Raw genomic sequence first — 26,799 nt, 5'->3', positions numbered from 1 at the left:
ATGATGCTCACCGTAAACGATAAATAACAATATGACGCCAAGACCTATGGGAAGTCTTTCCAAAATCCACATATTGATACCTTACTCTCACTTCAACAACTCATACCACACCCTACAATATTTGTAAACTTTAATTCTTTGTCAAAGATGTTGCACGTCGTCGCAGACACACCATACCGCATGCCGATAATTTTGATGAGAAGTCGAGAGTTTCGTTGATAACAACGTAAACGTTTTAAGAAATTCGTGTCAGTGGTTGAAAATAGTTTCAACAATAGTCTTTCTCAAGATGTTTATTCATTGTTGACACTAGATAATGTAGGAGATCTACAAAGCAAGTTGCAGCTGCTGTTGTCACAACATACATACTTTGATCCGAGCTGTTGGTGATACCGCCGTGTGAATGTCAAAGAAATACTTCGTTTGTTGACGTTGACGTTGTGGAAGACGCGAGCGGTGGAAGTGCGTGATAGTACATAATCGATGTGTGGAAGGTATTTTGACAGTAGGAGAACAAGACATTCAGTTTGATGGTCTGATGAAAGGACGTACACTGAAACCTGAAAATTGTCAGTTATGACATCCTGCTGGATTTAATATGGAAGGAGTTCTTTGGAAGTGGACAAACTATTGGAGCGGTATGTTAGCTTTCAAATGTTGCTTTGCACAGCAGAAATATTAGGAAACTTTGATATATTAATTGTTACAGGATGGCAGACACGGTGGTTTATCTTGGATGATGGCGTGCTTGCATACTATAAATCTCAAGACGAAGTTAATCAAGGATGTAAGGGGTCAATGAAGGTGTCAGCGTGCGAAATAATAGGTAAGTTTAGTCTGTAAACATACACGACAGAACTATTATGTACATAAGTTTAGAGATTACTGGTATTGTTGTAGTGAACCCCGTGGATAATACTCGCATGGATCTCGTCATACCAGGAGAACAGCATATCTACTTGAGAGCACCATCATCTCAAGAACGTCAACAGTGGCTTGTAGCATTAGGCAGCGCTAAGGCATGTGTCACAACTAGAAGGCGGAAGGATTCAGGTACTGGTTACAACTCCCTCTCTCGTTGTTGCCAGAGGACTGGTTAATTGTTACGTTGCATTATTTATTTAAATTGAACACAAGAGAAAAGGAGATACATCTACCATTCTTACACTATGAATTTGATTGATTGATCTAGAGCATTTGAAGAAAAAGTTACAATTTTACGTGTTTAAAAATTCTGGTGCACGATAAAAACAGTTCTTTGTAGCAATGTTTGCTCTTAAATGCTGGGTCCCAAGCAATTTTTATTTATTTATTTATTTTTTAGTGTATTGTAAAAATATAACAACACAGTAAATTACACTTTTCTGACCTAGTGATGCTCTCAAAAACATTAGATGGCTATTTGAGTGTCCTCTGCCACTATAACTGTGTATTCCTTGTTCTGTATTAGGTTACCAGGTAAATGAAATAATCGCTATTAAGGATGTTGTTTCAAGGATAGACAAACGCTGAACACATATTGCTGCAAGATCACCAGGCAAATGCCAGACTAGTGTCTTCAACGAGACTACAACCAACCACTTGTCCTACCTTCACCTAAATTAATTTAATTTTCTATGTATTAAGCTGTTAGATGCTATACCATTTGGGGTCAAGGGAAGCATCTTATTCCATCCATCTGGTTTGACATGTGTTATAGGTGTGTTGAGTTGTGTGACCCAATATTTTTGAGTTGGGTCTTGTTTGTAGATGGTGTGTTATAGTATTTGGTGAAACAGACTTGTGTTAGACAGTCATGTTTGAAGATGTTTGTGTTGTGTGCCATTTCCTTCTGTCAACCGTATTCTAATTTCCAGTCTGACATTTATGGCCTTATGGTATCAGGTGTTTCCATGCTAAAACTGGGGTTCACAGGGCATCAGCTACTCACATTGTTTTGGTTTACTTTCCCAGAAAGAAGAAACTAAGCTTCATCTGTGAAATCATCATTTTGTATAGTCCGGGTCATTGTTGATGTAACTCAGAAATTCATTTGCAAATGATCTGCACTTTGGCCTGTCATCAAGTTGAAGCACATTCGGTAGCTGCTGCTCATAGTATAAAGCTTCAGTCTCTTGTGTAGTACCCAGCGCACTGTGGTTGGAAGTAGCTGTACAGGAATTACTCTTGATGGATTGAATTGGTTGGGCTCTGGATAAAAGCCTGTTGCACCCATTCTGCATTTGTATGTCACGCTGACACCCAGAACTTGTGCTGTTCATGATACTTCCTGATTCCTTGAACCTCATGTACCACTGTCAGATGGGCAGACCTGAAGGTGGGGTGCTTCTTTAATGTATCCAGAAGTGCTGCTAGAACTGGATGTCAAATTTGGTCTCTCTCAACCATTCTACAACCCATGCCTTCTCTTGAGTAGTGGCCATTTTTGTCAGTAACTAAGCTGATAAGCAAAAAGTGAAGATCATTTGGAACACCCTGCAGTTATCATTCATTTGACAATTTCATTGGCACATTTGTAGTTTCAAGCATGTATGTTCAAGTCATATTAAAGTTTGTAACAATTTTCTACTGTCACATACAAGCCTGTTGCACCTATTCCACATTTGCATCAGTATGCTCAGATACCCCGAACTTGGATGTTTCACTGTTCAACTTGTTATCATTGAATTATAAAATAGCATATGAATATTAGTACTTCAAACTTTACCGCTAAATATCCAAGACATTAAAATTTGCAATTAGAAAGTAATATTAAAGTATTTAATGACAAAAGTAATTTGACTGCCTTTTCAGTAATTAGTATTTCGGCAGCACATTGTATGTGTGAAGCATAACTTTTTTGTAATTGTTTGATTTGTCATTGTTGTTTCTGATGTTATTTAATTATTACAGATGTTATTTTGTGCACTTGTTACTGAATTTTAATTAGAAGTATTGCCGTATAGCCTCTGACTTGTTTGTTTGCTTTCCAAATTTATCTTTCACTTATTGTGCTCTGTAGTGGCCCACTTTTGAGACATTCCTGTTTTTATATGAAACTATCTTAGTACTCATACGTTTACTGTGTAGCTTCACTATAACAGTGGAGTGTGGTAACTTGTCACCATTCAAGGAATCTTTTTTGATCAACTCTGGTTGATATTTCTGACTACTTAAATTTGCAAAAAATTAGGAAAGCATATAAACAATCAATGCCTGAAGACCATATGGCATGTTATAAGAAAATTTTTTCAGTATAACTATATATTTTCATTTCATTAGCACTGTGGGTTGATTAAATTATGTATACTTTCTTGTTCCATAGCTTGTTCATTAACAGTTAAGGCCTTTTTGTTCATTCCACTGGCTTTATACAGTTTTAAAATTTCAGCTGATTCTAACCCTGATACCCTTAAGACAAAGAAGTCTGAGTTAAGATTGTACTGTGACCTGTTGATGCAGCAAGTCCATATGGTTAAAACAGCAGCCATGAAAGAGGGTGGACCAGAGGTGGAAGTAAGTACTAGATATTTTGACTGCAGTAGTTTGTTCATAAGAAACACCTCTTCTAATGAGGGTAAAATTTGCAGCCATATGGTAATAAGTAGTCAGTTTTAATGTATGCCTCAACCATTACTTGCACAATAATTTAAACACCCATCAGTACAGCACACTACCTGCAAACTTCATGAATGAGAACTGAATAGTAGCTACAGTTTCTGTTGGTTTGACTCCATGTCCATTGAACAAAATTTCTGAGAAACTGGGTTATAGCACTTGCCGTGTTCTTGTCTGTGCATGAAAACGTATACCCCAGATTATGTATTTACCACACTGTTTTCTTCAATTTCAAGTACATTATTTTCTTCAATTTTAAGTGCATAGGCTATCAAAATTTCTTTATTGTTTATGTGGATGGTTTCAGCAAGAGGACGCCCTTGTTGATTCAGCTATTTTCCTTGATAGGGGCTTTCAAAGTGCGCCTTCCAGAACAGTTTATAAATTATGATGTGGAGTTATATGACATTGTTACAGTACTGGAATAGATTCACAGGCATCACAATACAAGGTTTCTCATCTGTTGCTCAGTGCACTATAAGTGGTCCACCAAATGTATTTCGTAGACCCGTTGATCCAGCTCATCCATGACTCTTTAGAGGCTCTACGACTGGGGCACAGAGGTTAACTTTTGCTGGTACCTGAACATGTTGGATTCAGGAAAAGGACATAGCCAACAAAGCAGCCAAAGAAGCATGTCGGGTTGGTGTTTTTACATTGATCTGCCAGCCTCTTGCACACTGTCATTTATTATCTGACAAATGAATCGTCATGTCAGTGGTAAACTGAGTGGTTGGAGGTGGCAGAAAACAAACTGCAGTCTCTCAAATTGACCACATAGTCATGGTGGACTTCTTGCCAACCTCACCAATGGAAAGAACTTCCTGCTAATGAGACAGCACATAGAACATAATCTTTAACACATAGCTTCGTCCTCCAGCGGGAGGATTCACCACCCTGTCAAGTTTGTAATGTACCACTTTTCGTTCAGCATATTTTGGCATATGTCCATCTTATGTACTGATATCGAGGCAGACCTCGGTTTGGCTGGAGACCTGCCCACCATCCTTCCTTATACTGGCACCAGCGGGATGTGGAATCTGAAATTTTATGAACTGTCAGGTCTCATCCCTTAAGTGCTGAGGAAGGGAGCAGTTTTTAAAGCATTTTAAACTACTCCGCTCGTGGGGACAGTCTGAATCGCAGAATAAAAAAGTACACTTTAACAGAATTGTGGATAGAAATAAACCCAACATAGCTGAGGAAATCCTAAATGAAATGTGTGTCTTTTAAAGGAAGAGATGTAGACACACTAACAGTGGAGGTAATTTGCAACAATATATACGAGGGGTGTTCATTATATAAGGTAACACTTTTTTATGAAAGCAGGTTGGTTTTTATTCAAGATTCCAGTACACCATATTATTCCCCACTCTTTTGGCTACAAAGCCCAATTTTTCAACATAATCTCCATTCAATGTGACAGCATTACACCACCTTACCGAGAGGGTCTGTATGCCAATTGGTACCATGTCTTGCTGCATCAATTACCACCTCCTCCTCATCATCATCATCACCATCATCATCATCATCATCCACCGCATACTGCTTCTTGCAAAGTGCATCCTTCATTGGACCAAACATTTGAAGGTCTGAATGTGTGAGATCTGAGCTGTTGGTTGGATGGGAGAAAACAGTCCAGTGAAGTTTTGTAAACTGCTCTCAGGTGTCCAGACTCTTGTCATGGGGAAGGAGGTGTTCATTTGCATTTTTGTTGTGGCAAATGCGCTGAGGTCATTTCTTCACATTTCTGAGGTAGCACAATACACTTCAGAGTTGATCATTGCACCATGAACGAGACCGTCAAACAGAATAATGCCTTAAGAGTCCCAGAAGATCACCACCATGAGTTTACCAGCTGAGGATGTAGCATTGAACTACTACTTCAGTGGAGAGGTAGTGTGACGCCACTCTATAGATGCTGTTTTGTTTCCAGTTCGAACTGATGAACTTATTTGTCATCACCTGTAATGATGTTAGACAAAAAAAATTGCCAGACTCGTAAAACATACAGGTGATCCTTTGTTATTTTTCATGGTCTTTTATGAAGCAGCTAGGAACCCAGCAGGCACACACTTCTGTGTACCCAAACTGGTGGACTAGTGTCAGCACTACCAACAGAGATGTTCAGTTGTGCAATGGTGTTTGACTGTGATCTGTTGAGATTGCACACAGGATATCAGAGGTTTGTGTGATCTTGTTGCAATGATGACGGATGCCTCACCCAATGACACATGGTTTTGTTTACTGCAGGTCTCCTTAGATGTTCTGCAAGTGCCTACCAAAATCTCAATGTTTGGGTTGTCCTTCAAAAGAAACTAAGTGACAGCCCTCTATTTAGAATGCATCTGCATTACAAACACCATTTTGAAGGGTACATATTGGAACTTCACAAAACTAAAGGGTCATGAAGCGAGAATATTCCACAATATCTGTCAAAAAATTCTGCGTTTTTTCAACCTAAATTAGCCGAGAAAAAAAAATGGGTTGCATTACTTACTGAAATGCCATTCTCTATAATCACATGTAGCGCTCCTGAGAAATGGTACAAGCTAACTTAAAAAAGTTTGTATTTTCAAGCAAATTCCAGTCCAAGTCATGTCAGAGTCCTGTATGTCAGAAAGTGTGTGCACCAGAACAACACTGTAGCCAATAAGATAGCACTTGGTAGCACGCACTCCACTACTCTCATCTTGTATGCATAGGCTGGTTTGTGTGTGTGTGTGTGTGTGTGTGTGTGTGTGTGTGTGTGTGTGTGTGTGTGTGTGTGTGTGTGTTTGTTTGTGTGTGTTTTCTGAAGAAGGCTTTAGCCAAGAGCTAAATGTGTAACAGTCTTTTCATTGAGCCTGCCTGTAACTCAACATGTGATCTTTATGCTGAGGAGGAATCTGTCATTTATCCTTTTCCTGATGTTGTTGATATTCCACTATTTGAACCAATCCCTTACGTTCCCAAAACTCAGACACACGACTGCAGTCTCAGGCAGCTAAAACCACACTGTGAGCTGCAGCACCAGTGCATGATGACTGGGTGGAAGTGAGGGGGAGGTTGGGGCAGGGAGGGGGACAGACAGTAGGGTAAGGGTGGTGGACAGTGAAGTATCTTATCTTTTTAGTCTCCCACCATCTCCCAAAGTCCCACCGTCCGGCCACAGCGGAGCGTTCCCCTCATAACTCAGTACCACCCAGGACAGGAACAGCTGAACTACATTCTCCATCAGGGTTTCGACAACCTCTCGTCATGCTCTGAAATGAGAAATGTCCTGCCCACTATCCTTCCCACCCCTCCCACAGTGGCATTCTGCCATCCACCGAATCTACACATCCCCTGCTCCCAACCCTTTACCTCATGGCTCATATCCCTGTAATAGACCTAGATACAAGACCTGTCCCATGCATCCTCCCACCACCACCACCACCACCTACTCCAGTCTGGTCACAAACATCACCTATCCCATCAGCGGCAGGACTACCTGTGAAACCAGTCACGTGATCTAAAAGCTAACCTGCAACCACTGCGCTGCATTCTATGTGGATATGAGAACCCACAAGTTGTATGTCCGCATGAATGGCAACTGACAAACTGTGGCTAAGAAACAAGTGGACCACCTTGTCGCTGAGCATGCTGCCAAACATGACCTCCTTCATTTCAATGACTGCTTCACAACCTGTGCCATAAGGATCCTTCCCACCAACACCAACTTTTCTGAATTGTGCATGTGGGAACTTTCCCTGCAATACATCCTATGTTCCCATAACCCTCCTGGCCCCAACTTTCGTTAGTCACTGTTCTCACCCATCCAGCCCCTTCCCTGTTCCCATTTCAGCACTACACAGCCCTCATTACACAATCATATCAACTCTTTTTACTTCTCTCCTTTTCCGCAATGCCCCCTCCCCACCTCTCCCCTCCTCTAACCTGCAGCACACCAATGTCCGCTACCTCTACCCTACTACCCCTTCCCCTCCCTGCCACAGCCTCCTCCTTATCCCCACCCAGTTGCCACTCCCATCATGCACTGGTGCTGTCGCTCACAGTGTGGTGCCCCCAGGGGCTCAGCATTCATTTGCTGGGTACGGGCTTGGCGACCCCGAGGTTCCTGAGCTGGGGACTGGTAAGCGCCGCCAGTCCCTTGTCACCATAAGCTCTGAGCATACTTCAGCGACCACTGTGTGGCGTGGTGGTGGAACGTTGTGTGTCTCAGGGAATGGGGATCTTGGCTTGACCACCTGGATTGCGAGGCTGGAATAAACCTCTATAAACAACCCCTCAATCTCAAGGTGTGCTGTGCGCTGATGAGATGCATGGCTGTTGAGGTGGAACAGTTGTTAGCGGGCAACCTGTGGGGAACCTGCCGCACCTCAGTTGTACAAGGCTTACCTAGGCACGCGGGGCTCTGTCTAGGTGGGCTTCTAGTTCCCTAGCTGCTCGTGGGACCGAGATGGAACCCTCGAATTTTTATTCTTCTCCTGCCAACGGAAAGGGTGGACCGCTGGTGGGTTCTAATACCCAATCCAACAAGAGGGCTCATGTAGCCAGTCCTCCTGATTCAGTTACTAGTAACAGAATGCAAACTGCTTCGCAGAATGTGTTTCTCATAATTAAAACAAAGGAGGGGAGTTTTGATAAAGTTTCACCATTTTATATACAGAAAGGCTTAGAAGGCATTGCTGGCACCTTAAAATCTGTCAAGAGCTTGCGAAATGGAACCTTGTTGGTTGAAACATCTAGTTTCCAGCAAGTCCAGAACCTTCAGAAAGCACAATTTCTTGGGGAGTTTGTGATAGAGACTGAATTTCACAACACCTTGAACTACAGTAAGGGTGTTTTGACTTGCAGAGATCTCGTTGGCATTCCCCAAGACGAATTGAAGGCTGAATGGCCCCGGGAAGGAATTGTCGACGTGCAACACGTTATGAAATGGGTGGATGGCACTCTCATAAAGACTGACTCATTTATCCTTACATTTAACAGCACCAAATTGCCAGAGCATGTGAAGGCAGGTTTCCTACGTCTCAGTGTATGGCCTTATTACCCCAACCCCATGCGGTGTTTTAAATGCCAACACTTTGGACACACTACTCTCGGCTGTAGAGGGGAAGCCACTTGCGGGAATTGTGGTAAAGCCGCCCATGAGGGAGTTGGTTGCTCCTCTCCTCCCAAGTGTGTCAACTGCTCTGTGGATCACCCTGTGTGGAGTAGGGAATGCAGAGTTTTCCTTGAGGAACGGAAGATCCAGGAACTTAAAACCACAAAACGCATCCCATATGGTGAGGCAAAGAAAATCTAAAGTCCATGCAGCCACCCACATTCGCTGCCTCCTTTTCTTCCGTTTTGAAACAGCCAGTCTTGAAAACTGATGCCACTACACAAACGGAGGTTGCTACTGTCAGCACTAGCACCTGCATTTGTCAATGCACGTTTGCTGCTGCAGTTTCTGTGAAGCCTGCTGCTCCTCCCTGGCCTTCTGACCAGGCCGTGGTAGCTGACATCTTGGACCTTCCTTCCCCTTCCTGGGTCCAGTCTTGTGTACTGCCCAGCACTGCTACACCTCCTACTGCTTCTGAGGTTTTGGCTCCAGTGCCAGTGCCAGGACCAAAAAATCTAAGCCAAAGCCAAAGGTAAAGACTTGCCTGCTGAAGGAGACTGAAGTTATACAGTCTGCTGATGTCAATGTTATTCTCTCTGACGTCTCTCTCGACTTCTCTTCAGAGGCGATGGAGGTTGATGTCAGACTGGGGCAATCTTCTCGCCCCAAAACTGAGCCTCCACCTGTTGTGGGCTCTCCTCCCCGAGAGAAAGTGAGAATGAAGGTACTCCCACCCTGATAGATGGCTCCCATTATACAGTGGAACATGAATGGATTCCGGGCACATGTGGAGTAACTGAACCTCCTAGCACGGCAACGCCCCCTATGCTTGTGTTTACAGGAAACGCATTTCAAACCATCTGATGCTCCTGTACTAAGGGGCTATACGTTATAACGCAAAGATGACCTGACTGGAAAAAGGGCCAAAGGCGGAGTCACCGTGTTTGTCAATAACAACCACCACTCCTCTGCTCCCCCCCTGGATACTGACCTGCAAGCAGTTGCAGTTGAAATTCATTCACGTCGGCGACTTACCGTTTGCTCCCTTTATTTACCTCCTCTGGATGCAGTGAACTTAGAGGCTCTCACAGATCTTATCGCACAACTCCCCCGTCCATTTCGCCTCCTGGGCGACTTCAATGCCCATCATGTCCTGTGGGGCTCCATTTCTCTTTGCGCTCGATGTCGAGTTTTGGACAGCCTCCTAACGTCTCAAGTGTTGTGCATCCTCAACACTGGTACTCCGACTCATTTCTCTGCTGCTACTGGGTCATTCTCAGCCAATGACCTATCTTTCTGCTCTCCAACCCTCAACAACTCTGTTCACTGGGAGGTCATTGACGACCTTCATTCCAGCGATCACTTCCCCATCCGCATTCATCTCCTGGATGGTGTATTGCTGGAGCAGAGGCCGCCATCTTGGATGATGGGCAGGGCTAACTGGCCACTGTTCAGTCGATTGGCTGTGTTTGAACGCCACAACAGCGTATGGGAATGAGTGGATCACATCACACTTGTGATCCATCATGCTGCTGACCTGTCCATACCACAGTCTTCTGGCCCTCTTAAGCGGCACCTTGTTCCTTGGTGGACAGAAGAGTGCCATTCAGCCATCCGGGACAGGCGTGTGGCTCTTCGACGATTTAAATGCCGCCCAACAGCGGTCAATCTTACCACCTTTCGAATCGCGAGAGCCAGGGCACGCCGTATCATTAAGGAGAGCAAGAAAAGGTCATGGCAGGAGTTCCTGGACTCCATCAACCGTTCCACTTGTTCCACAGAAGTATGGTAAGCCATCCGGAGGATTTCCGGTCACCGCAGTCATTTACCAATAGCTGCAGTCCTGAACCAGGGATGCCTCCAAACAACACCCAGAGCCATTGCTCAGACACTGGCAGAGCATTTTGCACAAAGTACTGCCACTGCAAATCAGGATCCAGCGTTTCGTCGCTACCGTGCGACTGTCTAGAGAGCAAACTTGGACTTTCAGTCGAACAGTTCTGAGTCCTACAACTCCCCTTTCTCCTTGTGGGAACTTGAATCGGCTCTTACTGAGACTTCTGGTACTGCACCAGGTCACGATCGCATCTGGTACTCATGCTTCGTCATCTGCCAGCGGCGTCAAAGGAAATCCTCCTCGAATGTTTTAATCTCATATGACAGACAGGGGTGTTCCCCACCTCGTGGAGGGAGGCAATCCTCATCCCTCTCCTCAAACCAGGAAAGGACCGCCCATGTCCCAGTAGTTATCGTAGTATCGCCTTGACGAGCTGTGTCGGAAAGACCCTGGAACGGTTGGTTAACCGTCGCCTGGTTTGGCTGTTAGAAACCAGGCAACTCCTTAGCCGCTCTCAGTGTTGATTCCGAAAATTTCGGTCCACGGTCGACAACCTGACCCTCATAGAGGCGGCTATTCAGCAGGCTTTCCTCTGTCAGCATCACTGTATCGGTATCTTCTTTGATATCAGTAAGGCATATGATACTACTTGGAGACACTGTATTCTTGCAGAACTGCATCAATGGGGCTTTCGTGGCTGCCTCCCCATTTTCATTCAGTCTTTCCTGTCTCCGCAGTTTTTTCGGACCCGAGTTGATAACACACTGTCTGATCGCTTTGAGCAAGAGAACGGTGTCCCCCAAGGCAGTGTTTTAAGCGTTACCCTCTTTGCCATAGCCATCAACAGCATAACGTCTACAGTGAGGAGTCCAGTACAGTGCTCCTTATTTGTGGACGACTTTGCTGTTTTCTGTTCCTCCTCCAGTGTTGCAACCGTGAGCCGTCAGTTGCAGCTAACAGTGCGGCAGTTAGAGGAGTGGGCTGCAAATACGAGTTTTCGGTTTTCTGCCGATAAGTGTGTTTGTGTTCATTTTAATCATTCTCGTAGTCTTTTTACTTTGCCTGCTTTGCATATGGGGGATACTGTCCTACATTTTAGAGACACAGTGCGGTTTCTGGGCCTAATTTTTGACTCCAGGTTGTAATGGCTGCCACACCTACGCGACTTGAAAGCCAGAACCCTGAAGGAACTGAACATCCTCAAGTGCCTCAGCCACAGGTCTTGGGGAGCGGACAGGGTGTGTCTCCCTCAGTTTTACCGAGCTTTTGTGCGTTCACAGCTGGACTATGGGTGCACAGTGTATGGGTCAGTAAGGCCGTCTTATTTGCAGATCCTTGACACTGTCCACCATGCTGGGATTCGACTGGCCATGGGTGCTTATCAGACCAGTCCCATACCCAGCCTCTGTGCTGAGGCTGGGGAACCGCCACTTACCATCCGGCGGCAGCTCCTGCTGGTGCGCCAGGCTTGTAAGTTTCTTGCAGCTCCCACCTCGCCTGCTCACCATCTTGTTGCTCTTCCACCTCTGGACCGCCTTTTTTCCCACTGTCCCCAGGCTACGTTGCCGTTTGGGATCCGAGTGCGACGTGTGCTAAAGTCCCTTGGTGTGGAGTCTGTTCAACCCCAAATCCTGGGTTTTAACTGCCTGCCACCCTCGTACTGAAAAGGCCTGGAGTGATTTTAAATTTATTGCAGTACAAGAGAGATTGCACTCCTGCCATCGTTTTTAATGCAGCATTTTCTGCCATTTTATCTGAGCACCACGACTATGTAGCCGTTTTTACGGATGGGTCGAAACTAGGGGATTCCGTTGGTTGCTCTGTTGTTTTTCCGGATCGTGTCCTCAAGGTCCGACTGCCTAAGACTTTTACTGTCTTTGATGCAGAATTGTCTGCGATCTTGCGGGCACTGGAACAGATGAGACATTCTTCCTGTCTTACATTTCTTGTCTGTTCTGACTCACTAAGTGCCCTTCACTCATTGCAACATTTGTATCCAGCAGATAAAATTGTCCATACCATCCAGGATGCCCTCCTCCAACTACAGCGATTGGGGAAGGTGGTGGCTTACTGCTGGGTTTCAGGGTATGTCGGCATTGCTGGGAATGAAAGGGCAGATCTCGCAGCCAGGGAGGCGTGTCTCGATCCACAAGTATCTCAGTGTGCTATACCCCTGCACGCACTTACCTCGCTGTTGAGCTCACGAGTCATGCGTCAGTGGGAGGATGAGTGACTGGAAGTGACTGACAATAAGCTCTGTATAGTCAAGCCCACAACGTGTATGTGGTGTACTTCCTATCAGCCCCGTCAACGGGACGAGGGTCTCCTCACTCGGCTTCGGATAGGCCACAGCCCTATGACGCATGGCTTCCTGCTCCGGTGGGAGGACCCTCCAATGTGTGGTGCTTGTGGCGTTCAGGTCACTGTGCGCCACGTTTTTTTGGATTGTGTTTTATTTTCTGACCAGCGGGCCGCGGTTGACTTGCCAGTGGACCTACCATCTCTTTTAGGCAACACTCAGACGAATGTGGTTAAAGTTTTCGAGTTCTGTGCCATGTCAAATGTTTTTACAAAGATTTTAGGGAGAGGATCTTAATTTGCTGTGTGACAAGCTCGCCCATATTTTATGTAAGTGGCCAGCCAATGACAATTTCCTGTGGCATTCTTGTTGCTATGTTTTCCCTTTCCTTACATTTTACTTTCTTATGTAGCATTTACCTTCTTTTCCTGCTTTCTTTGCGTGTGTGCTTCAGTTTTATTAGGTCTGTCCACATTCGTTCCTTTTAATGTGTGTCAGGGCGCTGATGACCTCGACGTTGAGTGCCAATAAGCCCCAACACACACACACTGTGTGTGTGTGTGTGTGTGTGTGTGTGTGTGTGTGTGTGTGTGTGTGTGTGTGTGTCATCTATTTTTTTTTTTTTTTGACAAAGGCCTTACTGGCCAAAAGCTTTATTTGTGACAGTCTTTTGTTGTGCCTATCTGCGACTCAGCATCTCCGCTATATGGTGAGTAGCAACTTTCCTTTCCATAATATTGTTACATTCCATCTCGGATTTTCCATTTTTTTAATTTAAGGATTATGATGAGGTGCTCAATAAAATATAGCCCATCCCCCACACCACGAACGCCAATGACATAGAAATGTTTCTGGGTAAGGTCAAACCTAGCAGAACTTTCGTACACTCTGAACCAGTTGCAGCACCTAGGTGCACATTTTGAATGGTCACTTGGATGTCAACATGCTTTTAAAGGCTTTAAAAGATTGCCTTAAGTGGGCACCGTGTTTAATTATGTATACCCCTGGTTTGCCTCTGGTAGTAGCAACCAAAGTATCCACCCCTGATGCTAGTTCAGTATTATCCCATTATTATTATTATTTCTTTCCTTTCTCAGACTTTGTCTGGTTAAAAATGGAAAGTGACGTGAACTTTGATCAAGCGTGACTTCCTTTTAACTGTACGGTATATGTTACATTGCATTTAGGAACTTTCGGGTAATTGAACATGTATCAATAATTACAGATTCCTGTAGTTGTATATATAAGTTTGGATGTACCTGTATTGCATTGATGTACTGGTGGATATTGTGTGGTATGTCTCCTGTAGTTGATAGTATAATTGGTATAATGTCAACTTTATCCCGATGCCACATGTCCTTGACTTCCTCAGCCAGGATGTATTTTTCAACTTTTTCTCATGTTTTCTTCTGTATATTTGTTGTATCGGGTAGGGATATTTCGATTAGTTGTGTTAATTTCTTCTTTTTATTGGTGAGTATGATGTCAGGTTTGTTATGTGGTGTTGTTTTATCTGTTATAATGGTTCTGTTCCAGTATAATTTGTATTCATCATTCTCCAGTACATTTTGTGGTGCATACTTCTATGTGGGAACATGTTGTTTTATTAGTTTATGTTGTATGGCAAGTTGTTGATGTATTATTTTTGCTACATTGTCATGTCTTCTGGTGTATTCTGTATTTGTTAGTATTGTACATCTGCTTGTGATGTGATCTACTGTTTCTATTTATTGTTTGCAAAGTCTGCATTTATCTGTTGTGGTATTGGGATCTTTAATAATATGCTTGCTGTAATATCTGGTGTTTATTGTTTGATCCTGTATTGCAATCATGAATCCTTCCGTCTCACTGTATATATTGCCTTTTCTTAGCCATGTGTTGGATGCGTCTTGATCGATGTGTGGCTGTGTTAGATGATACGGGTGCTTGCCATGTAGTGTTTTCTTTTTTCCAATTTACTTTCTTCATATTTGTTGATGTTATGTGATCTAAAGGGTTGTAGAAGTGGTTATGAAATTGCAGTGGTGTAGCCAGTGTATTTATATGAGTGATTGCTTTGTGTATTTTGCTAGTTTTTGCTCGTTCTATAAGGAATTTTCTTAAATTGTCTACCTAATGTAGGTTTTTTTATGTCGATAAATCCCCTTCCTCCTTCCTTTCTGCTTAATGTGAATCTTTCTGTTGCTGAATGTATTTGATGTATTCTATATTTGTGGCATTGTGATCGTGTAAGTGTATTGAGTGCTTCTAGGCCTGTGTTACTCCATTTCACTACTCTAAATGAGTAGGTCAATATTGGTACAGCATAAGTATTTACAGCTTTTGTCTTGTTTCTTGCTGTCAATTCTGTTTTCAGTATTTCTGTTAGTCTTGGTCTATATTTTTCTTTCAGTTGTTCTTTAATATTTGTATTTATTCCTATTTTTTGTCTGTATCCTAGATATTTATAGGCATCTGTTTTTTCCAATGCTTCTATGCAGTCGCTGTTGTTATCCAATAAGTAATCTTGTTTAATGTGTTTTCCCTTGACTATGCTATTTTTCTTACATTTGTCTGTTCCAAAAGCCATATTTATATCATTGCTGAATACTTCTGTTACCTTTAGTAATTGGTTGAGTTGTTGATTTGTTGCTGCCAGTAGTTTTAGATCATCCATGTATAGCAAATGTGTGATTTTGTGACGGTATGTTCCAGTAATATTGTATCCATAATTTGTATTATTTAGCATGTTGGACAGTGGGTTCAGAGCAAGACAGAACCAGAAAGGACTTAATGAGTCTACTTGGTATATTCCACGCTTAATCTGTATTGGCTGTGATGTGATACTACTAGAATCTGTTTGGATATTAAGTGTGGTTTTCCAATTTTTCATTACTATGTTTAGAAACTGTATCAATTTAGGATCTCCTTTGTATATTTCCAATATCTGTAGTAACCATGAGTGGGGTACACTATCAATAGCTTTTTGGTAATCGATGTATGCGTAGTGCAGCGACCTTTGTTTAGTTTTAGCTTGATATGTCACCTCTGCATCTATTATCAGTTGCTCTTTACATCCTCGTGCTCCTTTGCAGCAGCCTTTTTGTTCTTCATTTATAATTTTGTTCTGTGTTGTATGTGTCATTAATTTCTGTGTAATGACTGAAGTTAATATTTTGTAGATTGTTGGTAGGCATGTTATGGAGCGATATTTAGCTGGGTTTGCTGTGTCTGCTTGATCTTTAGGTTTCAGATAGGTTATTCCATGTGTAAGTGTATCAGGGAATGTGTATGGGTCTACAATGTAACTGTTAAATAATTTAGTTAGATGTGAATGTGTTGAGGTGAACTTCTTTAGCCAGAAATTTGCTATTTTATCATTTCCAGGGGCTTTCCAATTGTGCGTAGAATTAATTGCTCGGGTGACTTCATGTTGCAAAATTATCACTTCAGGCATTTGTGGTATCATCTTGTATGAGTCTGTTTCTGCTTGTATCCACCGTGCATGCCTGTTATGTTGTACCGGGTTTGACCATATGTTGCTCCAGAAGCGTTCCATGTCTGTTATGTTTGGTGGATTGTCTATTTTAATGTGTGTGTTATCTATTGTTTGGTAAAATCTCTTTTGGTTTGTGTTTAATGTTTGGTTTTGTTTCCTTCTATTTTCACTTTTTCTGTATCTTCTAAGTCGTTTGGCCAATGCTTGTAATTTCTGCTTCTTTTCATCTAATTGTTCTATTGCTTCTTGTTGTGAGATTTTACCTAACCTTTTTCGTTTTTTGTCTGATATTTCATTTCTTATAAATTGTGTTAGCTGTCCGATGTCTTTTCTCAGTTTTTCTATTCTGATCTGTAGCCTGTGTTGCCATGCTGGTTTTGTGGGTTTCTTCTGTGTGTTGGTTGGTTCTGATCTCTGCCTAGTGTGTATATTTAGTGTAGTGAGTGCTCCTACATAAACCAGTAGTTGTAACTCTTCCATAGTTGTGTTTTCATTTATTTTGTTGTGTATGATTGTGTTGATAGTTGTCATTGTTGTTTCGACTTGTGAGTTATTTGGTGGTCTATGCAAGAATGGTCTAATGTCTGTATTTGTGTCTTTGTATTCTATATATGTCAGCTGAAATTTTTCTTGTATATCTAATGTGTGTCACTTTGTGTTCTATTTGTGCTTGTTCTGGTGGCTGTCTTAAGATGTCGTTTTCCTCTGATTGTTCAATTGACGCATTTTGTTCTTTGTTTGTTTTCTCTGGGATGTTTGAGTCTGTTACTGTATTTTCTTCTTCTTCTGATTGCACATTACTTTGTTCTAGTATTTGTTGTACTTGTTGTTTGATGTTTTCTAATTCTGACTGGGGTATCCTGTTATTTTTGATTATTACACGGATCTGATCAGCTAGTCATTGTTCTGTTAAAAATTTTAATTCTGGGTATCTGGTAATAAATGTTCTGTATACTTGTGATCTGTATCCAGTTGTGTTGGTTCCTAGGTTTGTTGCTTGGTAATAACAGAACATGAGGTGTCGATTAACTTCATCTGACCATCTCATCCTCTGTCTTTGTTTTCCTTCTAGGGTGGTTGCAGGAAGCATATCCTGCAAAACACCTCTATTTGGATTTAAATCATTTTCCAGTTGGCTAGCAGTGTCGTTACCATTGTGGGCGGGCGTAGGGTTCAAGCGTCATCCCCGACCATGACGGCACTTGTCCGAAGCTTCTTTAGTTCTGTCCTGAACCAAGTAATCACACTAAAAGGGGGGTTAGCCCTATTAGTGGTTTGTTCTTTTCGTCGCCTTTTACGACTGGCAGAACAAACCGGAGGCCTATTCTTTTCCTGGGCCTCCACGGGGATTATTATTATTATTATTGTCATTGTTATTACCATTATTATTATTATTACATCCATTGTAGAACAGTGATATAACATGCAAACACAGACTTGCTGCTGTCCCGATTCCCCATGGACTCTGACCTGGCCTTCGACCAACATGAATCAGTGTGCTTCCAGCTAGAATTAGATCTGTATTTGGACACTTCTACCTTTCCCTTAACGTCACACCATGTAGTGGCTGCCACTCATAACTCAAAGTTATGACCCTTATTCACTTTATACAAAGCAGGTGGTCTGACTCGCCTCCCGGGTGCAAATTTTGTCCCTATTGGCTACAGCAGCATTAACCATACCTAAATCAATTGCTTCAGCAGCGAGTGCTGCACCTCCTGCACGTTCCCCATTAGAGCATGTTCTGCATGATAAGTTTGATGCGACATAATGTGTTCTGGCCAAATACTGACTCTGACATCATGACCTGGGCCGCCAATGTTCCACCTGTTAGGTGCATCAACACTGCATCTCTCCAGCAGTACTCTCCCTGGCCAGATGATGCAGAACCATGCAAGCATATCCACTTAGATTTCACTGCCTCAGTTTTGATCTCTATGTGGTTGGTCATGATTTATTACTTTCCTTACTCCCTCCTTATGATTCGTATGTCGAGGTCACTACTGCCACTATCACTGTGGTCTTGGAACAAGTGTTTGCCCTTGAAGACAATCCATGCACTTTGGATTCTCATAATGGGGCAGTGTTAATCTACATCTACATACGTACTCCACAAGCCATGGTATGGTGCATGGCAAAGGGTATCTTGTACTACTAATAGTCATTTCCTTTCCTGTTCCACTCGCAAATGGAGTGAGGGAAAAATGATTGCTTAAGTGCATCTGTACAAGCACTAATTTCTCTTATCTTCGTAGTACCTTAAAAAATTTTGTGTTCTGCCGTACGGCAGGTCTTGTCATGGGTGAAGCCTCATCAGAGAGGTCCACTGCATGAGCGTCTTGGAAAGTGATTCCAGTGGTGGTTTCCCACTGCCTTCCATTGATGATGAAATGATAATGAGAACAACACAACATCCAGTCCCTGGGTGGAGAAAATCTCCGACCCAGCTGGGGATCGAACCTGGGACCCTTGGCGTGACAGACTACCGCGCTGACCACTCACCTATCGGGGACTTGTGCAGAAAGTATGCTGTCAGCAATAGACTCTTTCTGCAGTCTTACCTTCACGGTACTTATATGAAAACTGTTTGCACCAGCAGAATCTCTGTGCAGTCAGCTTCAAATGCTGGTCCTCTAAATTTTCTCAGTAGTGTTTCAAGGAAAGAATATTGCCTTTCCTCCAGGGATTCCCGTGTGATTTCATGAAGAATATTTGCAAGTTGATAAAACTTAATGGTAACAAGTTAAGCAGCACATCTCTGAATTGCTTTGATGTCTTTCTTTAACCCAACGTGGTGGGGATGCCAAACATTTGAGCAGTACTCATGAATGGGTTGCACTAGTGATCTATATGTGGTCTCATTTGTAAATGATCTTAACTTTCATAAAATACTCACAATAAACTGAAGTCAAGCTTTCGACTTCCTTACTTTTGTCCTTAGGTGCTCATTCCTTTTCATATCACTTCGCAATGTTATGTCAATATATCTGATCCAAGCGACTGTGTCAAGTAGCAAACTAATAACGCTGTATTCGTATATTATAGAATTGCTTTTCTTTTCATCTGCATTCATTAACACTTTTCTACATTTATATTAAGCTGTCATTCATCACACCAAATAGAAATTTTGTCCAAGTCATCCTGCATCCTCCTACATTCACTAATCAATGACATCTTGCCATGCACCACAAAGAAGAGAAAAACCCTGCAGATTGCTGCCCAGTGTTTGTCAAATCATTTAAATAGGTAGAGAACAAGAAAGATCCTATCACACTTCCTTTGTCTCAGATAAACACTTGTTGTCAAGTGCAAAGCATTGGGTTCCATTATATAAGAAGTCTTCGAGCCACTCATACCTGGGAACCTAATCTGTACACTCACACCTTTAACAGTCTGCAGCAGGGCACTGTGTTTCCCCAAGTCTATAAATATGTAATCTGCCTGTTGCCCTTCATTCATGGCTCACATGATTTTGTGTGAGAAAAGGGGAAGGTGAATTTCACATGAGTGATGCTTTCTAAATCTGCACTGATTTGTGAACAGAAGTGCAGCTGAACTGAACAGATTTTACTATGTGCTCTGTTCAGTAGAGAACTTATTCATTCTCATAAAAATTCTAAGAACTTAGTCGGTGGGATCTTTACTCCATTTCCTATGTGTCTGCAGATCTAGTAAGTCATTAATCTACTATGATAATCGGTTGCATTCAGAACTACCATTGCATTTCCCTTGTCAGCGGGACGAATGATAGTAATATTGTCATCATTCAAGCGTTTTATGGCATTCCTCTCATCAACAGTTAAATAACTTTTCACCAACAGTTAAACAACTTTTTGGAGCCTTTGTTCAAGTTGATACTCTTACAGCTTCTACACAGGATTCCTCAACTGTAACCCTGTCCACACTGGATGTCTGCTTCTACACTGGCTACTTTTCCACCCCTGGCAAGCGCAAATCTCTTGTCATCAGATGGTGAAGTTTGAATAATTTGATAACCATGCAGGAAGTGGCTAAGTGGTAGTTCATCAGATTGGGTTGCAACTTATCAAATTTAAGAAGCAGGCATTTGTAGTGTGGACACAGTTACAGCTAAAGAAATCCATGTAGAAGCTATAAGGGTATGGTTGCATGCAAAGTGTCCAGAAATTAATTTAACTATGAGTAAGAGGAATGCCATATAACGTCTGTATGGTGGTGATGATATTGTCGTTCTTCCCGCTAACAAGGGAAGTGTGGTAGTGGTTTGATCTTACCAATTATAATAGTAATATTAACAACTTATTAGATCTGCAGACATGTAGGAAACAGAGTAGAGACCCAGCTGACAAAATTCTTAGAACTGTCACATGATTGACAAAAAATCTGACTTTCACTAAGGATGTTACTGACTGCATAGGAAAAAATCTTGAAAAAATGAAACAGCAGATGATAGCAACAAACAACAGCCACTTGCACTCAGGTATTCAAAGCATGTGATATCATATCACTGCACGGGAACGTGCATGTACGGAATTTTGCTGCAGTCAGTAGCAAGCCATGGTGTGAATCAGACACTCAAAGTTGTGATATCCCCTGAAAATGTTCTTCGCAGGTGCTGACGAAATTTGTGTTTTTAATGTGAAACCCATTCAACCATGACATAATAGTGCGGGGTATTTTATTAATTGTTACATTTCCGGCCATGGAAGTTTACATTTATCCATACACACTGTATGCACTTGAAGTTCCTCCCCATCCTTTGCTGCCATTTCACTATGGGGTAAATTTATTCACTGTACATTTGACCTGCCAATGATTAATAGACCCCTACCCTTTTCCGTTTCCCTCCCATTGACACAGGACATGTATGTTTCCCAGCAGATGAAGTGAGACTCACTGACTCAGCTTCACTGGAAGCCACCACCTCAAACTTATTGTGCACAGAGGCATTTAAGCAGTCATTCTTTCCACTCCCTGCACACAAAAGAAATGGGAAGAAACTGTAAGGTGCAGCGTGATGGGACATACCTACTGACATACACCTCATAGTGGTTTTCCGGTGTAATGTAACACATGTTGTTCATTTTTAGAAATGGATTTTGCAGAAACTTAATCAGTTGAAGTGATTATTGACTGACTAAACATTACTCTGGTAATGTTGGCTTGTGTGTTAATCAGTATTCAACAAGGTGAAAGATACTTAACTTTTAAGAACTGAGAACTAAAATTCATCCTACAGGCCAGTGCAAACCATTATTGTGTGTACAATAATTATCTGGTTATAGGCATATAGTCTTGCTTTATTTCTGTGTACAGGGTGGTATTCTATGTATTTATTGTTTTTCTTTACTGCTTATAGAAACTAGATGAAGCAACGAGTTTACTGGGAGCAACTTGTGATACGTTCATCAGAACGCTAGAAGACTGCATGAAACTCTCGAATGCAAATTTTACATATGAGCTTCCACATCAGCATTTGACTGACACTGCTCTTCCTCCTGTCTCCAACCAGACGAAAAGCAAGGTGTGTATGCTGTGCTACTGTGTTTTACAGCATTGTTTTTTTCTTCCATTTCTGAAACTGGGTAACTCCACTATATTAAAAATTGATCAGCATATTATCAGTGTGTGGACAAGGATTTTGGTAGTCTGATATAGATAAAGTATGTTCTGCATCAGAAAAGCAAAGCTTCTCTCCAGAAACTTCCATAGACTCAGGATGCTTCCTTCATGTTAACGACAGCACCATCAATATATCATAGTTTACATCATAGGTGCAAGTGATCAGATCAACTCAAATCGCTCCCTCTCTGAATTTACATTGAAGAATTCTCAACAGGTTGACACTAATAACTTATCTTGGATGGTGAGTAGTCATTAGAAAAATATGTTATGTCAGCTATCTCCCAACCTCCCCCCCACCAACACTAATTATGATGCAGTTCCTTAGGTATATGCGTAAGTAGGAGAAAAAAATTGTTGAACTCGAACAATGGAAATTGTTTTTGAAAATATAAGGATGTTACTGACAGCATAGGAAAAAATCTGAATCACAGTAATCTACAAATCCCCCGGAAGATAGAGGATCACCTTATATTTATTGAATAAAGTAAATTGTTTGGTTTTTATTAAAACATTAATCGCAGACCTGGCCAGTGGACTCATCATCAGCAGCAGCAGCAGCAGCAGCAGCAGCAGCCAATTCAAGCATTAGATGATGTGGCCTCTTCGAGTTGTGGATTCAGGTAGGCTTTCAGAAGTCTTCTCCAAGTGGGACGGTCTTGGGCAGTTCTCTGCCAGGTGTTACCAGCGATCTTCTTGATGTCCCATCTGTCTGGTGGTCTTCCTCTAGGCCTCCGGTGCTCTCTCGGACTCCACTCCAGTACTAGCTTCGTCCATCTGTTGTCTTTTCTTCTTGCAACGTGGCCAGCCCACTGCCATTTCAAGGAACGTACTCTCTCTAAGATGTCCTTAACCTTCGTCACAGACCGGATGTTATCTGCCCTTTTCCTGTCCTTTCTTGTATAGCTCTCCATGGCTCTCTGTGCTGTCCTAAGTTTCCCTTTTGTGAATGAGTTCAGTGTCCATGTCTCACAGCCATACGTCATAACAGGAAGAATGCATTGATCAAATACTGCTTTCTTCAGATTTACTGGCATTTTTGATCTGAATACTTTTGAATCCTTCCCAAATGCTTGCCAACCAAGCTTGATGTGTCGATAGATTTCTGGTCTTATGTCTCCCTTCATATTTATAATCTGGCCAATGTAGACATATTCACTGACCTCTTCTAGTAGACTGTCCTTGACTTTCACATCTCCAGCTGGAACCCATTTGTTGGATATTACTTTTGTTTTGGAAAGGTTCATGTTCAAGCCAACCAGCTGACATTCTGATGCAAGTTTTGGAGCTCTGCGAAGTCTTTGGCCAGTAAGGCCAAATCTCAAATCATCAGCAAATCTAAAGTTGGTAAGCCTTCTTCCGTTAATTCTAATTCCCTTACCTTCCCAGCTCAGCTTTGACATAGCCATTTCCAATACAGCAGAGAACAGTTTTGGGGAGATGGGATCACCTTGCTTGACACTCCTCATGATGCGGAATTCTTGAGTTGATTCGCCGATGTTAACATAAGCTGAAGAATTCTCGTAGATTTTCCTGAGCACTTCAATGTATGCTGCTCCCAACCCTTGCTCACTCAAAGCTTGGAGGACAGCTACATGGCTAACGGAGTCAAATGGCTTTTCAAAGTCAACAAAGGCAATGCAGAGAGGCAGTTGGTATTCATTCGCTCTGCTTATCACTTCACTAACGGTCAGAATGTGGTCAATAGTGCTAAAATTGCTTCGGAATCCAGCTTGTTCTATAGGTTGGGCTGAGTCTAGGGTGGAACTAATTCGGTTTAACAAGATCTTTGTAAAAATTTTGTACAAAATTGAGAGCAAGCTGATAGGACGGTAGTTTTTAATATTGTGAATACTTCCTTTCTTGTGTATCAAAATAATCTTAGCCTTGTTCCACGATAGTGGGATTGAAGCATAGTGCAGGCAGGAAGTAAATTTGCCAAGTGATTTATTGTTACCTCTCCTGCCAGTTTGAGGATGTCAACGCTGAGCTCATCATCACCCGGAACTGTTCCCTTCTTCATGCTATCTAAAGCACACTTGACTTCCGATGGGAGTATATCTGGAACACTAGATATATCATTTAAATTAGATACACTAAATTGTCCCCTGGATTGCTATACAAATTGCTATAAAAGTCTGTGATGAACTTCAAAACCGCCTCCTTTTCAGTGATTCGACTGTCATTTCCATAGAGTGCGATAATCTGCATTTTACCGATTGTGAGTTTGCGTTTGGCTGACTTTAATTTTGTCTTGTTCTCCAAGCTTGCTCGTAAGGTGTCTTCAGTGAATTTCTGTATGTCAGTTTTCATTTCTTTTCGCACTGCCTTACATAGTTCGGAATACGCCACCATGTCACGATCGGTTTGGATTTTCATTTCTCTCCTCTGTTGTAAAAGGGTTTCAGTTTTGGCACTGAATTTCTTTGGTTGTTTATTTTTTTGGCATAGGCCACCGACTTCTTGTGCACTTGAAACAATCATTTCCGCCAAATCACAATCTTTAGTTACGTGGAACTTGCTTTGGAGGACTTCTTGGAATTTCGAGGAATGTTCTTCCAGGTTTTTGAGGTTGATTACCCTTCTCTTCCCTTTCATAAGTTTACTCCTTTCATTTCTTACATTGAGTTCGACCCTTGCTCTCACAAGACGGTGATCACTGCCAGTGTTGAACTGATTTAGCACTGATACGTCTTTTACAATCTGCGGAATCCAGAATGAGATTTTCACTCTGCAGCGGAGTGTGCGCTGATATGAAACTTCCTGGCAGATTAAAACTGTGTGCCCGACCGAGACTCGAACTCGGGACCTTTGCCTTTTGCGGGCAAGTGCTCTACCAACTGAGCTACCGAAGCACGACTCACGACCGGTACTCACAGCTTTACTTCTGCCAGTACCTCGTCTCCTACCTTCCAAACTTTACAGAAGCTCTCCTGCGAACCTTGCAGAACTAGCACTCCTGAAAGAAAGGATATTGCGGAGACATGGCTTAGCCACAGCCTGGGGGATGTTTCCAGAATGAGATTTTCACTCTGCAGCGGAGTGTGCGCTGATATGAAACTTCCTTGTCCGCGAAAGGCAAAGGTCCCGAGTTCGAGTCTCGGTCGGGCACACAGTTTTAATCTGCCAGGAAGTTTCATATCAGCGCACACTCCGCTGCAGAGTGAAAATCTCATTCTGGAAACATCCCCCAGGCTGTGGCTAAGCCATGTCTCCGCAATATCCTTTCTTTCAGGAGTGCTAGTTCTGCAAGGTTCGCAGGAGAGCTTCTGTAAAGTTTGGAAGGTAGGAGACGAGGTACTGGCAGAAGTAAAGCTGTGAGTACCGGTCGTGAGTCGTGCTTCGGTAGCTCAGTTGGTAGAGCACTTGCCCGCGAAAGGCAAAGGTCCCGAGTTCGAGTCTCGGTCGGGCACACAGTTTTAATCTGCCAGGAAGTTTCAATCTGCGGAATATTTGACAGAATAAAGTCTATCTCATTTTTGACACTGAAATTTGGGCTCCTCCAAGTCCCTTTTCGGTCAGGGTGCTTCTTAAAGAACGTATTCATGATGGACATACTGGTGTACTCAGCGAACTGGACTAATCTCTCACCTCTATCGTTTCGGTCGTCAATCCCATAGTTGCCCACCACTGTGTCGCCTTGTTTCTTGGTGCCAACTTTTGCATTGAACATTTGCAGTGGACTCAGAATAAACTAAATGCATAATTGGAATAGTTCTGGAAAGGTACTGCCTTTCATGTAGTAAGTTCCATGTAACTTTCTTGTGACCTGTTAGTGATAGTGTCATTTGGTATCCTACCAATTTAACACAAAGAAATTAGGCACGGTAGTAATGAATGAATCCAGATACATAACATTAGTATTGTTAATCTGTTTTGAAATGTATAATTGAGGACATTGCATCTTTGGGAAACCACGGCCACTGTTAGTATAATGAAAGGAAGAATGTCTAGGTTACACACCCGTTTTTGATATTGTGCACACATCATCTTCAGATCGAAAACTAGTGCTGCAACGTGCAGTTTCTCTGGCAGGGTGAGGATGTCACAGTAGACTATTCACCATTATGTCCTTGCTCTGTTGGACAGCTTTTTACTGTAGGGTTTTGAAACTGCTAGCTGAGGAAAGAGTTACTTACTTAAAAGTACATGCAAAGTAGCTTATTTTCATGGTATAATGCCTTTCTTGGAATATACAGAAGCATTAACCTGTTCCAGATCATAAAACCAGCCATGCCTGTCATTCGATCAAACTCCAGTGACAAGTAAGTCACCATTGCTTTGATCATATATTGTTTCAACCATTTACATTCACACAGAAACTAACATATTTTTTTGTTGCAGAAAAGTGTAGCTGTTTGTGTGTCTGTCTACCAATATTTATATAATACTGTGGCTTTGAAAAAGACGTCCTAATCTTTTGAATGTATTTACTCAGGACTTGAAAAAATTTAAATATCAATTTATATGAAAATGTGCAACTGAAATGTCTTTCAGTGATGTAAATAAAGTTATGTTGTTATGTATAAGTTAGTTAAGGAACAATTTATATATTTTCATGTTGACAAATAGTTTACTGCAGCCTGTGTTTTCTTCAGTTCATGCAGTTTACATATTTTAATATATATAAAAAAATAATTTATTTTCACATTGTAAGAAAGTGTTTTCCAAACTGAGATGCCAAAGTAGTCTACATTTTGGAATCTATTTACTGAATGGATCGCACTTATGTTTTTAATAAGAAATTTTACAATAAAGGCATTAAATTTGATTAGTGTGTGTGTTCAGATTCATGTACCCTATTTATACTCCTTAGTTTTGGTGTCTTTTGTATATTCATAACCAGAAAAAGTAAATTTGACAACCATAAATTTCTACAGACTTATCATTAATTGGTA

At 42.0% G+C, this 26,799-nt stretch overlaps 2 protein-coding genes and 1 non-coding gene across 3 annotated transcripts in view; 1 reads left to right on the top strand and 2 right to left on the bottom strand.

Annotated features, from left to right (window-relative positions):
- LOC126178005 (uncharacterized) overlaps positions 1–159 on the bottom strand; it is a 41,280-nt gene extending 41,121 nt beyond the window's left edge. Inside the window, exon 1 of the mRNA XM_049924497.1 lies at positions 12–159. Within this exon, the coding sequence (XP_049780454.1) occupies positions 12–72 (61 nt within the window). The 5' untranslated portion in view covers positions 73–159. The remainder of the gene's footprint in view (positions 1–11) is intronic.
- Positions 160–395: 236 nt separating this feature from the next.
- LOC126177989 (pleckstrin homology domain-containing family A member 3-like) lies at positions 396–26,672 on the top strand. The gene is made up of 7 exons (XM_049924496.1): positions 396–638; positions 710–826; positions 901–1,053; positions 3,371–3,495; positions 21,639–21,803; positions 26,120–26,166; positions 26,246–26,672. The coding sequence occupies exons 1-7, from the start codon at positions 599–601 to the stop codon at positions 26,253–26,255; spliced, it is 657 nt and encodes a 218-aa protein (XP_049780453.1). The 5' UTR covers positions 396–598; the 3' UTR covers positions 26,256–26,672.
- Trnal-caa (transfer RNA leucine (anticodon CAA)) lies at positions 24,683–24,757 on the bottom strand. The gene has a single exon. It is a non-coding gene; the product is annotated as a tRNA-Leu (tRNA).
- Positions 26,673–26,799: the final 127 nt, after the last annotated feature.

This window comes from Schistocerca cancellata, chromosome 1 (genome assembly GCF_023864275.1).
Source record: "Schistocerca cancellata isolate TAMUIC-IGC-003103 chromosome 1, iqSchCanc2.1, whole genome shotgun sequence".
In the NCBI taxonomy this organism is placed as follows: Eukaryota; Metazoa; Arthropoda; class Insecta; order Orthoptera; family Acrididae; genus Schistocerca; species Schistocerca cancellata.
Note: the sequence above shows the minus strand (reverse complement) of the source record. Positions and strands in the feature narration are given on the sequence as shown.